Raw genomic sequence first — 14,752 nt, forward strand, 5'->3', positions numbered from 1 at the left:
GCAAGATGACAGTAATCGTCGCTTATGCTCACACCGATGTTGCTGATGAGGTTGCGAAGGATGCTTTCTTTGATCAACTCCACCAGGCTGTTGGCCTAGCCTCACCACATGACATCACCATCATCCTCACCAATACCAACGCCACTTTGTCCATCAGTGATCGGTCCACAGGCTCACCTGTCGGCACAATCTTTGCTGACAGGCCCACAAACGACAACGGTAACCGCCTTCTCCTTCTCTGCCACCATAATAACCTCTGTGTCGCTGATACCTGGTTCCCCGGAAGCTTATCCGTTACTGGACATGGTACAGCCCAGATGGCAGAACCAGGAAAGCAGTGGACCATATCCTCATCTCTCGACGCTGTGTACCGAGGAGCAGAGCTTGGCAACACAGACCATTGCCTGCTGGTGGCCCATCTCAAGTGAAAGCTGCAAGCCAACCAGCACACCAAGACTCTGCCTCGCCTGGACTCCTCCCTGCTCAGTGACCCAAACATTGCCACAGACTTCAGTTGCACCATCCGCCGTACCTTTGAAAACCTGGCTAAAGACAAGGTGAACGACTGGCAGACTGGCTATGCCTTGCAAGGAAAGTATCATCCAGTCAGCTCACAATGTCTTCGGACACTTTCCACCTCCCCCGAAAAAGCCCTGGATATCGGAGAGGACACTTAAAATCATCGACCGGCGACGTGAGGCCCATCTCCGAGGTGACCTGACAGAGTATCGGCGACTGAACCGCCAACGCAATGTGGCTATAGCCGAGGATAGGGAGAAGTTCTGGCAAGCAGAAGCTAAACACCTAGAGTCCACGGCCAATAATAACAACATGAGCCGTGTTTTCAGTCTGCTGCGCCAAGCTCGTAATGGCCCCCGCATTAAGACAGCCCTGGTGAAAGATTCTGATGGCAATCTTATAGCAACTGAAGCAAACTACCTCGAACGCTGGAAAGAGCACTTCAGCCTCCTTCTGCAGCATGGCACCTCTCCGGGCGATCCCACCATCTCATTGGCCGCTAATGCTGCGGCCCCTATTGTTGCATGCAGTACAAGCCCTGTCACACCTGAGGAAGTGCGAGCCGCCCTGGGGAAACTTAACAACAGGAAAGCCCCTGGCATATGTGCAATTACCGCAGAGATGCTAAAGTCAGGCGGTGAAAGCATTGTCGAGTGGCTTACCCGCATATTCAATGAGGTGTGGGAGACAGAGATGCTCCCCAACGACTGGACCAGAGGAGTCGTCTTGCCCTTCTGGAAACGTAAGGGCAACAGGCTAGTCTGCGGCAACCACAGACGCATTACCCTTCTCTCCATCCCTGTCAAGCTCTTTACCAGGATCTTGCTTACTCGTGCTCTCCCAGCCATTAGAAGCAGCCGCCGTCCCCAGCAGGCCGGCTTCATGCCTAATCGCTCTACAATAGACCAAATCTCCACCGTTGGCTTGCTGATAGAGAAGAACTATGAATTCCGTAAAGATCGTCATCTTTACATCGAATTCATAGATCTGAAGTCTGCCTTCGATACCGTCTGTCACACTTCACTGTGGAGTATCCTACACACCCTTGGAGTACCACGCAAGATCGTTGCCATTTTCAAGCTGCTTTATAGCAACGCTCAGAGCTGTGTCCGCATCAACGGCAGAGACTCAGACTGGTTTCCCATCTCCAGTGGTGTTCGCCAGGGCTGCGTGGCTGCACCTGACCTCTTCAATTGCATCATTGACCATCTGATGTCCAGGATTTGTGAGCAGGTCCCCGGTGTGTCCCTCAGCAGCTACCACCTGACTGACCTGGAGTACGCTGATGACACCATCCTGCTCAGCACGTCCTACAGCCAGCTGAGAGACGCTCTGGCCATATACAGTGAAGAGGCAGAGAAGCTCGGCCTCCAGGTGAGCTGGACAAAAACCAAGTTCATGTATGTCGGTGACAGACCACATCCACCTTCCCTGCAGCTTGGCAATGACTTTGTGGAACTTGTCAAGAATTATGTGTATCTGGGATCCATAGTGACAGACAATGGGGATATAAAACCAGAGATTACCCGCAGAAGAGCCCTGGCTGCGTCAGCTCTGCAGTCTCTCTGGAAACCACTCTGGCGGCACCAGAATATCTCACACAAGACAAAGCTCCGGATTTACTCTCCATCCTGCTATATGGCTCGGAGACTTGGCCCTTAAACAAGACACTGGCTGCAAGATTAGATGGCTTTGATAGCAGGGCTCTCAGAACCATCGAGAACATCAGGTGGCCCCAGTGGGTTTCCAATCAAATGCTTAGAGCCCGCACGTGCCAGCCCAGAGAATCCTCCCTGGCCGCACAACGTCGCACCCGCTGGCTTGGCCATGTCCTCCGCCTCCCTTCTGACCATCCGACGAGAGCTATTCTCCAGTTTGATCTGAGGGCTGCAGGCTGGAGACAACCACGAGGTAAAGCCCGAACCCGATGGCTTGACATCCTTGCGGGTGACCTTCAACAACAAGGAGTTGCTATAGAGGATGCAGAGCAGCTGGCACAAGACCGTCAGTGCTGGAAACAACTAGTTCATCTGGTCGGGTCAATGCACAGGGATGGGACACCCCCCTACCCATCGCAGGAGCCAAATTGATTGATTGATTGACAGAGGAGAACTGGATGTTGTAGTGTTTATTAAAACTCCCTGTGTGTGTGTGTGTGTGTGTGTGTGTGTGTGTGTGTGTGTGTGTGTGTGTGTGTGTGTGTGTGTGTGTGTCTGTGTGTGTACCTCAGTTTCTCCAGTGAAAAGTGTGGATTCTTCAGTCCTGAATCCTGCAGTTTATTGCACCTCAGCTCCAGTTCTCTCAGACTGGAGGAGTTTCAGCTGAGAACTAAGGACAGAACTCTACAGCTTTTCTCTGTCAGATTACAGTCACACAGCCTGGAAGAGAAATGATGAAATGTTTGATTGATTTCTCGGATAGTGAATTGAGGTGTTTACATCAGTGAGAAATAAAGTGAATAATCTACCTGAACACAATGAGCTGGGATACGGGTTAGAAATCTGGGTGTAATAGTCGACTCTGACCTCAGCTTTGTTCCTCACATCAATAAAATCTCTAAAGTCACATTTTATCATTTGAGGAACACTGAAAGAATTTGTCCATTTTAATGTAAAGAAGAAACAGAAAAACTTTTTCTATATACATTAATTCCAAGTAGATTAGATTAATGTAACGCTCTCTTTTATGTATTTCACAAAAAAAACCCTTTATCCATTACAGTTAGTAACCAAATCACTCCTATTGTACAGGAACTATACTGGTTAACTGTGACATCCACAATCATTTTAATATCATCTCAAATATTTATTTATCACCAACAAATGCTGACTTCCTTAAGGTGAATTTTAATAAGAAGAAGCTTCAGTCAAACTGCTTTTAGTGTCGCTGCTCCTGTATGTGGGTCTCACTCTCAGTGTTTATCCATCAGTCACCTTCACTAAATAATGATAATAATAATAATAATAATAATAATAATAGGTTTCATTTATATAACGCCTTTCCCAAGCTCAAGGATGCTTTACAAGGTACAATATTTCAAGACAAATGAAATATCGTGTAACAAACAGACATATTCAGGACGAAGGATCATACATACCCCATAAATAGATTTGCAAAGCAGCTTAAGCACAGTGTGTGTGTGTGTGTGTGTGTGTGTGTGTGTGTGTGTGTGTATGTACCTCAGTATCTCCAGTGTTCTGTGTGGATTCTTCAGTCCATCAGACAGCAGCTTCTCTCCTGAAGCCTGCAGTTTATTGTCACTCAGGTTCAGTTCTTTCAGACTGGAGGAGTTTTAGCTGAGAACTAAGGACAGAACTGTACAGCTTTTCTCTGTCAGATTACAGTCACACAGACTGGAAGAGAAATGATGAAATGTTTGATTTATTTCTCTGATAGTGAATTGAGGTGTTTCCATCAGTGAGAAATAAAGTGTCCACCTGGATAATATCAGGATAAAAATAATATAATAGATAATATCAGGATAAAAATATAAAATGAACATCAGTGTATAAACTTGGACAGATCCATTTCTGTAAGAAGATAATAACAGAGACGTCACTCTGAACAAACACGTCTCTTTATTTCTAGCAGAGAGATGTTCATACAGTGTGTTCAGCAGCTCTGGGGAAAGTTCTGCTGAACATTTACACATTTACATACTGTCCTTTACTGCTGCATTACAGTGTGTTCAGTGTGTAGATCTGTGTACATTGTACACACTTTTACTTTTACAAACATTTTTTAGGAATATTTTTGCTCCCATTGAACAACAGAAACAGGTCAACAAAATGGTAGCAGCTCCATGAGGACAGATAACAGAGAAATTAATTTATTGTCCTCACTGTAAATAGGAGTAGTATTGTGTGTGTGTGTGTGTGTGTGTGTGTGTGTGTGTGTGTGTGTGTGTGTGTGCGTGCGTGCGTGCGTGTGTGTGTGTGTGTGTGTGTATTTACACAGGGAATTCTCTTTTTTGCGAAACACCGGAGCTGACAGAAGATTTCAATAGAGCTATGTTAGAGCTATTTAGAGGTCAGTGTGATGTTTCCGGAGGATGTTTATTAATTACTTCTGTTTGTCACGACATCCTTTATTTAAATGCTGTACAACACTTTAGTATTACTAGAGTATTGGTATCTTATTAAATGTGTGTAATGTACACTGATCTACACACTAGAAATAAATGTACTTTGTTCTGATGTGAGAAGTGATGTAGATCTTTCAGTATTTTCACAGAGAGAGTAAAACTGTTGGTGGTATTTTTTAATAACCTTCACACACAGAGACACAGCACATAATACCCCCAATACACAGATTGTCACAAAATCGCCAGGTTCTCCCCTCACACAGCAAACCAGATCCTCATCACCTGAGTTTTAGTCACCATCACCTGGCACCCATCATTACCGCGCCACATAAAAGACACACACACATATCGTCCGGTCTCGTACATGCTAGCTTCTGATGCACGCTGTGTCTACTATCCTGACTCTTTATCTGTCTTTATCAGTAGTTCCCCAAGTTCATTGTCCATGCAAGGATCTAATCTTCATGGATCGGCTTCCAGTGTTCCCGTGTGTGTGTTTTGGAGCTTCACCTGCACTGTTGCACCCTCGTTCACTTCATTCAACTCAGTTTATCAATAAACTCATGTCGACCAGTCCTTGGTAGGTGTCTGAGTTCTGAGAAGACATAATTTTGTTGGTCCGGTCTTCTGTCATGGACCGGACCAACAAAATTATGTCTTCTCAGAACTCGGACACCTACCAAGGACTGGTCGACATGCTGAGACAGGAGTTGCTACAGACACCGGGACAACTGCCACACACCCAGATCACCGCAACGAATAGTGCTACTGTCGTCACAGGTCCCATGGCCAACCCACTACCCTACTCAGGCGTTGCGGAAGAATGTAAGGGATTTCTCCTCCAATGTTCACTGATCTTTGCAATGTAACCATCTCGTTTTCCCACAGATCACAGCAAGATTTCATTTATAATCTCATTACCAGAGGTGGGAAGTAACGGAGTAAAAATACTTCGTTACTGTACTTAAGTACATTTTTCTGGTATCAGTACTTTACTCCACTATTTATTTTTCGGACAACTTTTTACTTTTCCTCATTACATTTTTACACAAATATCTGTACTTTTTACTTCTTACATTTCCAAAACGGACTCTTTACTTTTAGTATTATTTCTTCTCATTGAGTGCTATTTCCAGCCTATCATCCTATCATTGTGCGGCTTTTTCCCCATGTGACTGGTGTACTGTATTATTTACTGGCTATCAGACATAGACTAAGGATAGCTAAGCTAACAATGAGCAGCACGCCTACAAAAGGAATGGCTAATGTTAATTCAGAGGGAGTCACCAATGTTAAAATAACTAACAACGAGGACATTCCTGAACACACATGGCCATATATGAGGGAGATGTTTGAAATAATCGGCGTCAAAAAGGATTCCTGGCGAATGCGTTGCGAACTGTGTCAACCAGGGGCGGTTCTAGCCCTTTTTTAGGGTGGCTTCAGCCACCTGCCTGTAATCTCAGCCACCCTAAAACTATAAGTATAATTTTTACTTTCATAAATAAACAATAAAAATTACGTTAAAATGCAGGACATGTCGTCGATGGGAAAGAAAATTATTTATCAGTTTGATCCAAGAGCGATTTTTTTTTACTTTGCTTTTACACGCGTGTGTTGTAGTCTTACAAAGGTGCGTCTTCAGCTGTCTGCTTTATTTGAACGGAAAAGCACAGGTACGCGCAGCGTGCACGCGCAGTCAGAGCTGGAGGCGTTTATCTATAACGTTAATCAGCGGAAAGACAGAAAAGCAGTGAAATTTCACTATTCTTATTACCAGAGTTGTCATATAATATATAATATAGAACTCTTCTTGTTTTAAATTCTCACTGAGGGCTAAAAACCCCCTAAAGATGAAATCCTAGAACCGCCCCTGGTGTCAACCCAAAAAACTTTAATTAACATTAATTGTGTCATTTGTAAAACATCACAATAAATTTGAGTTGTTTTCAAGGACAGAGCTGGAATCTCCCTACAGTTTGGGATATGGCCTTGGTGATACACTTGGTAAACATTATATTTCCAAAAGTATTGGGTCACCTGACCTTTCCTGCTATATGTGGTTGTTTTCTGATCTCATCCCTACTGAACACCTTTGGGATGAATGTGAACGCTGACTCCACCCTACCTCATCTACATCAGTACATCACACACACACACACACACACACACACACACACACACACACACACACACACACATTATATATATATATATATATATATATATATATATATATATATATATATATATATATATATATATATATATATATATATAAAAACATGATGTCCAGTTACCAGTATGACACTAAACAGGTAGTAGTATCGGCTACTTTTTACTTAAGTACATGTCAGAGCCCATACTTCTTTACTTTAACTTGAGTAAAAGAGTGTAGTTGCTACTTCTACTTTTACTGGAGTCTTTTAAAAAATGAGTATCTGTACTTCTACTTGAGTAAAGGATGTGTGTACTTTTGCCACCTCTGCTCATTACTCACCGGAAAAGTGTTCCGTTGGGCCGAATCCATCTGGCATCAAGACGGATCCTTTTTATACTCCACCAAGGAATTCATTGCCTATTTCCAAGAGGTATTTGGTATTCCTGCTGGAGATACAACTGTTTGTGATAAACTTTATCATATTAAACAGGGGAAATCTTCGGTGGCCGACTATTCACTGCAGTTCCGCACACTAGCAGCCGCTAGTGGTTGGGATGAGCAAGCGCTGAGGACAACCTAAAGTAATGGCTTAAAACCAGAACTTTGTCAGCAATTATCAGCCTTCGATGACACCATGAGGGTGGAGAATTTCTTCCAACGAGCCATTCAAACAGAAAGTCGTATGTTATTGTGCACCTCAAATGTTCCTCCACAGACTCATCTGCCAGAAGCACCCTCTTCAGGACCTGAACCCATGCAGCTTGACTCCACCAGGATCTCCCTATCAGAGCGTCATCGACGGCTGACCCAGGGCCTGTGCCTGTACTGTGCGAATTTCCCATCCGGCCTCCGAGAGCATTGGTGAGTACGGTTCAACCTGAACCACACATTACCACTCCACTCTCAACCAAATTTCAATTATCTCCACCAAATCTGTCTTCCTTGCTCGACTCGGGGTCAGCCGGGAACTTCATCTCTGCCCAGCTCTGCATCCTACTCAACATCATGAGGGAACAGATACCCCAGAAACTAAGGGTCCAAACTGTGACTGGCAAACCCCTCCACCGGTCCTCTGTCCACCACTGTACTAGTGAACTCACACTGACCGTGGGGTGTCTTCACCAGGAGAAAATCAAACTTCTGGTCCTGGAGAACTCAATGGCCGAGGTGATCCTGGGAAGACCCTGGCTGATAAAGCATCATCCGGAGCTCTCTTGGGACACTGGTAAAGTGAAGCTTTGGAGTGACCACTGTTTTCCTCATTGTTTTCCGAAAATCCCTAAACCGCGTCGTCCCATTTACCTTTTATAGAGTTTTAGTGTCACTAAACACAAATGTTCTGTGCTGTGCAACATTTGCTGAGGATTTTAAATGATCTGTAACTAAGTTCTAGTTCTGATCACATTTCCATTCTTGTTGTTCTTGACCCGAGTGCAGCTTTTGATTCTGTAGACCAGGATGTTCTTCTACACAGACTTGAACACTGGGTAGGTCTCTCAGGATCAGTACTAAACTGTCCATTTTAATGTAAAGATGATACAGAAAAACTTTTTATACATACATTAATTCCAAGTAGATTAGATTAATGTAACGCTCTCTTTTATGTATTTCACAAAAATATTCACAATAATAATTTATCCATTACAGGTAGTAACCAAATCACTCCTATTGTACAGGAACTGTACTGGTTACCTGTGACATCCACAATCATTTTAATATCATCTCAAATATTTATTTATCATCAACAAATGCTGACTTCCTTAAGGTGAATTTTAATAAGAAGAAGCTTCAGTCAAACTGCTTTTAGTGTCGCTGCTCCCAGGATGTGGATCTCACTCTCAGTGTTTATCCATCAGTCACCTTCACTAAATACATTTACAAAACAGCTTAAACACAGTGTGTTTGTGTGTGCATGTGTGTGCATGTGTGTGTGTGTGTACCTCAGTTTCTCCAGTGTACAGTGTGGATTCTTCAGTCCATCAGAGAGCAGCTTCACTCCTGAAGCCTGCAGTTCATTGTAACTCAGGTCCAGTTCTCTCAGACTGGAGGTGTTTGAGCTGAGGACAGAGGACAGAACTCTACAACTTTCCTCTGTCAGATTACAGTCCCGCAGACTGGAAGAGAAATGATGAAATGTTTGATTTATTTCTCTGATAGTGAATTGAGGTGTTTCCATCAGTGTGAAATAAAGTGTCCACCTGAACACAAGCTTCTAATATCAGGATTAAAAATATAAAATTAACATCTGTGTATAAACTTGGACTGCTCTTGGACAGATGCATGTGTCTCAGCTCATATGAGACGATGTATTTAACTTTCTGTAAGAAGATAATAACAGAGACGTCACTCTGAACAAACACGTCTCTTTATTTCTAGCAGAGAGATGTTCATACAGTGTGTTCAGCAGCCCTGGGGAAAGTTCTGCTGGAGAACATTTACACATTTACATACTGTCCTTTACTGCTTCATTACAGTGTGTTCAGTGTGTAGATCTGTGTACATTGTACACACTTTTACATTGTGTTTAAAATTAGTGAGAAATTAATTTATTGTCCTCACTGTAAATAGGAGTAGTATTGTGTGTGTGTGTGTGTGTGTGTGTGTGTGTGTGTGTGTGTGTGTGTGTGTGTGTGTGTGTGTGTGTGTGTGTAGGAGTATTTACACAGGGAATTCTCTTTTTTGGGAAACACCTGAGCTGACAGAAGATTTTGAGCACACTGTTAGAGCTATTTAGAGACCAGTGTGATGTTTCTGGAGGATAAAAGCTGGTTTATTAATTACTTCTGTTTGTCATGACATCTTTATTTAAATGCTGTACAACACTTTAGTATGTTTAGTATGTTATTAAATGTGTGTAATGTACACTGATCTATGCTTTGTTCTGATGTGAGAAGCGATGTAGATCTTTCAGTATTTTCACAGAGACAGTAAAACTGTTGGTGGTGTTTTTTAATAACCTTCACACACAGAGACACATCCCATAATACCCTCAAAACACAGATCTAATAAATAAGTGTTTTTCTATATTGTGTGAATTAGCTTTGTTTCTGATGGTGATATTTATCACTATTGACCCTGTTTTTGCTCTTTGGATTATTGCTTCTTCAGATTTGTGGATGTGATTTGTTCTCCTCATGGACTGTTTGTTACACTTATTTCAGACTCGGCCTGTTTTTTGACCCTGCCTTTGCTTACTGATTTTGGATTGTTTGTCTTATCTTTTCTTCATTAAATCTTCTTCACATGGATTTTGCAGACTCATCATTACAGTGTTCATGATCACCTGGGTACAGTGTAGATCTCTTTTTCTCTCCTTCCAACTGTTTTCTTTCCCTTCACCACATTCACATCTAATTCACCTTTCCTGTAAACTGGTTCCACATTTTGGTCTTCAGCTGCTGTTACATTAATAAATCACAATAACTCCCATTTATCTTTTATAGAGTTTTAGTGTCACTAAATACAAATGTTCTGTGCTGTGCAGCATTTGCTCAGGGTTTTAACGTTCTTGAACACTGTCCCAAATATGGTCCACCACCGCTAGGAGATGAGGCTGCATCAAATTCATTGTAACTTTTAAGCATTAAATCCTCTAAGTATACGGTCATGTTATATATTGTTTGAAAGCTTAGACTCAGGATTTTAATAATCCCACACACAAAGCATAATATGATTTATAGCAGTCATACAATGTAATCAAGTTGATAGTCACCTGAACTAGGCAGCGCTAGTTCAGTTTGTTTACTCACATTTAAAACTCTTCCCTTTCTTCACTGGGGTAATATTTTCCAAAACAGTTATTTTTTCATAAATCCCCAAGAGTCCAAGGAAATGGAATATCCAAGCCTTTTAATCCAAAACACTTTGCTCGCCTCACAATAATTACGTTTCTGACTGAAAACTGCAAACAATAGTTCACTGGCAGCCATTCTTTCGGCTCTCACTTCTCATTGGAGGCTTATAAAACTACACATGGGTGTCAAATTTGTAGTCCAGAGTCTAACAAATCAAACAAGCCCTCTCATGAGCCAATGGATGCCCGTGGTGCAGAAATAGACAGCTACGGAGCAAATGATGGCTCTCCATTCTATTCAAAACACCCTCCTTTTGACTGACAATTGCTCCCTCCAGTAGCAATTTCATGGTCCTTTCTTTACAGCTCTTTAGCCAATAAGGAGATGATTCGAACGAGATACGACATGACCCATCTGGTAGGGGAGGGGTGCCTGGTAGAGGAAAAGCTTTTATTGCACAATTCTTGAACTTTCTCACTCTCACGCCTCAGGGTGTCAGGTTACAGGTCTTTTTTCACATTAGGTTTCTAGGCAGAGGGGTTCCCTATGTTATAGGCCTTTTAAACTCAGCATGCAGTCTTATTATACAAAGTTATACAGTAAACAAATATACAAGCAAAACAAAAACAGACAGAAATGTCTGTAGAAAAAAAATCATATAAAATCCATTTTTGAGTCTTTTGACTACAAACACATTTTGACATGTGGCTTGACCCTGAGTTGTTCTTTAGCGCCTGACATGTTTTACAGCAGTGTATTTAGTCAGTTTGTCAGATAAACAACTATGACAGAAATAAAAACCCTCAATTCTAGCCTCTGTAACTCTGTGTCAATAAGGTCTAGAATCACCCTGACACTTGTATCAGAAACTAGAGATTGTCTTCTTTCCAAGGAGACCAGACACACCCCTGAGTGTCAATGTATGTAGGAGCAGTACCACTTTTTAGGTGGGTATGTCATCTAGGCGAAAATCATGAAAATCTAGGCCGTTCGCTAAGATGATCTGTAACTAAGTTCTAGTTCTGATCACATTTCCATTCTTGTTGTTCTTGACCCGAGTGCAGCTTTTGATTCTGTAGACCAGGATATTCTTCCACACAGACTTGAACACTGGGTAGTTCTTGTGTGTGTGGAGTTTGCATGTTCTCCCCGTGCCTCGGGGGTTTCCTCCGAGTACTCCGGTTTCCTCCCCCAGTCCAAAGACATGTATGGTAGGTTGATTGGCATCTCTGGAAAATTGTCCATAGTGTGTGATTGCGTGAGTGAATGAGAGCGTGTGTGTGTGCCCTGCGATGGGTTGGCATTCCGTCCAGGGTGTATCCTGCCTTGATGCCCAATGACGCCTGAGATAGGCACAGGCTCCCCGTGACCCGAGGTAGTTCCGATAAAGCGGTAGAAAATGAATGAATGAATGAATGAAAATCATAGTCGTACAGGCAGGGTCAGGGCAAGTAAACACAATATCAGAGCGCAGGCAGAAATCGGAATCGGTAAAACAGGCAGAGGGTCAGGGCAGGCAGCAAGCAATCACAAACGAAAACACAGAAGCAGAAACTGAAACCAGAACAGAAAACCAGGAATAGCTCAGAATGATTGTCGGAACAGATCAAGACTTCGCACTGGTGTCAAGTTCAAGTTCAGAATTTATAGGAAGCGGCTGATGAGGAACAGGTGGTGGAGCAATCAGAGTATGCCTCTTCCCTGTCAATCAGCAGCAGAGGCGGATCCGGCGGGTCAGTGGGGCGATCCGGGTTCAAGGTTTAAGCAGCGAGACGTGAAAGGTCGGCGAGATGTGGTAGGTCGGGGGCAAGCGGTAAGGCGGTAAGAGACCGGGTTGATCTGCCTGACGATTTGAAACGGCCCCACGTACCTGGGGCTCAGATTGCGACAGGGTAGGCGGAGGCGGATATCGCGGGTCGAGAGCCAGACCGACTGACTGGGTTGATATTCTGGGTGTGCCCTGCGGTGTCTGTCGGCCTGGTCTTTCTGTCTCCTTACGGCCCGCTGTAATTGCCGATGCGCCACACTCCATGTTTATTCGCTCCGGCGGAACCAGTCGTCGACGGCCGGTAGGTTGGAGGGCATTCCGGACGATGGGAAGAGGGGAGGCTGGAAGCCCAGGACGCACTGAAAGGGCATCAGGCTGGTGGCGGGTTGATGAGGGAGTTTTGCACATACTCCGCCCACATCAGATATTTGCTCCACTCCATCTGATTGTTTTGGCAGTATGAGCGGAGGAAGCGGATGATCTCCTGGTTTATCCGCTCCGTTTGTCCGTTCGCCTGTGGGTGATACCCTGAGGTGAGGCTGACGTTGACATTCAGTTGTTTGAAGAAAGTGGACCAGACTTGAGAAGTGAACTAGGGACCTCAGTCCGAAACAATGTCTTCGGGCAGTCCGTAGTAACGGAAGACAGAATCGCACAGCGTCTTTACTGTCTCAAATGCGGTGGGAAGCTTGGGTAGCAGCACCAGGCAGCAGGCTTTTGAGAATCCGACGGTGATGGTGAGAATCCAGAGCGATGTGCGACCAGGGCCGTTGTGGAATCGGTAGAGATTGTAGCAGTCCCGTGGGAAGTTGGTGAGGGACCTTTGACGTGTTACACTTCAACTCAGCTCAGAATTCGTAGCTCAGGCCAGGAGATGACTGGGTTGTGGAGCTTGAGCCATGGTAGGCCTAGAATGAGGGTGTGTTGGGGGGAGTGAATGATGTGGAGGCAGTGATTATGGGCCCCTTCTGATTATGGGTCCCTACTTGTAGACTGAGGTCCCTTGTCATACGCGTGATGCGCCCTTCTCCGAGCGGCTTACCGTCAATACCCTCCATGGCCACAGGGGTTACCGGCACGTCATGAGTCATGAGTCCGCACAAACTCCTCCGACAAAAAGTTCCCGGCTGCCCCTGAGTCAATGAGCGCGGCTAGGCTAATCTTTGTTCTTCGCACCTCGATGTGTACGTTTTGACTCACCGGAATGTCACGCTTGTTAAGAAGTCGGACAGGACAAGCCACCAGCCTGTGCCCGGATTCTTCACGGTACAAGCAGAGGCACCAGTGGAATCGCATTTCTCATTCCTCGGCCATGAGGTGCGTGAAATCGAGCTGCAAGTGGTTGGTGGCTCTCAGAGCGAACGACGCATGCTGGTCGTCAGGTGCGCATCAGGTTGTCGATTCGAATGGAGAGGTCCATAAACTCGGCCAGGTTTTTCTCTTCATCCCGGCAGGCGAGCTCTGCTTGCAGTTTCGGGTTCAAGCCCTTCTGGTTTAGCAGCTTCAGCGGCCGTTCCTCCCAGCCCACTGCCACGGCGAGGGTGCGGAATGCCAGTGCATACTCCATGGCGGTGCAATCGCCCGGCGAGATTTTCAGTAGACGCTCCTCCTCGCTCTCACCAGTGGCAGAGTGATCGAAGACGGTGCGGATTTGTGCGAATAAGTGCTCGAAGGTCGGGAAAGCAGCTCCGTCTTCTTTCCATATAACGGTGGCCCAATCCAGCACCTTGCCGGTGAGGAGCGTGCACACAAAGGCGACACGGCTGGCCTCGATCGGATATATATAGCAGGCTGAGCGAACATTGCAGAAGAAATCCCTTACACCTTCCAGGATCCCCGTTGAACTTCTCTGGGAAGGCGAGGTGAGGGCTGGCGGTATACGCGGCATCGCCGGAGGTTGAGGGCTCGGAGCGCCGGCAGTTCCTCGCAGTCTCTGCAATGCCACAGCGAGCTCATCTGTGAGTGCGGTGAGTTGCGTTAGCTGCTGGTGTCGTTTGGCGGGCTGTTGCGCTTGATCGGAGACCTGAGCTGCAAGTTGAAAGACCACTGCTGGATCGTTCAACGGCGAAGTCTTCTGTAACGAAGAGTCGTGAGGCAGATGATCCATTTGCAGCTTTTTTAATAAAGACAAAATCGTAGGGTCAGGGTCAGGGCAAGTAAACACAATGTCAGAGCACAGGCAGAAATCGGAATCGGTAAAACAGGCAGAGAGTCGGTCACAAACGAAAACACAGGAGCAGAAACCGAAACCAGAACAGAGAAAACCAGGAATAGCTCAGAATGTTGGAACAGACCAAGACATCACATTGGTGTCAAGTTCAAGTTCAGCCTTTATAGGAAGCGGCTGATGAAGAACAGGTGGTGGATTCTGGGAGGTGTAGTCCGGTAGAGCTAGTATTCATGAGACACTTCTCTGTGTTGGTGTT

The 14,752-nt window shown here is 44.8% G+C and overlaps 1 protein-coding gene across 1 annotated transcript in view; it reads right to left on the reverse strand.

The window, feature by feature from the left end:
- Positions 1-8,736: 8,736 nt before the first annotated feature.
- Positions 8,737-14,752, reverse strand: part of LOC125138991 (NACHT, LRR and PYD domains-containing protein 12-like) — a gene marked incomplete at both ends in the record, with an annotated part of 37,751 nt that continues 31,735 nt past the window's right edge. Inside the window, one exon of the mRNA XM_047801551.1 lies at positions 8,737-8,878. Coding sequence (XP_047657507.1) covers positions 8,737-8,878 — 142 coding nt within the window. The remainder of the gene's footprint in view (positions 8,879-14,752) is intronic.

This window comes from Tachysurus fulvidraco, chromosome 16, assembly GCF_022655615.1.
Source record: "Tachysurus fulvidraco isolate hzauxx_2018 chromosome 16, HZAU_PFXX_2.0, whole genome shotgun sequence".
In the NCBI taxonomy this organism is placed as follows: Eukaryota; Metazoa; Chordata; class Actinopteri; order Siluriformes; family Bagridae; genus Tachysurus; species Tachysurus fulvidraco.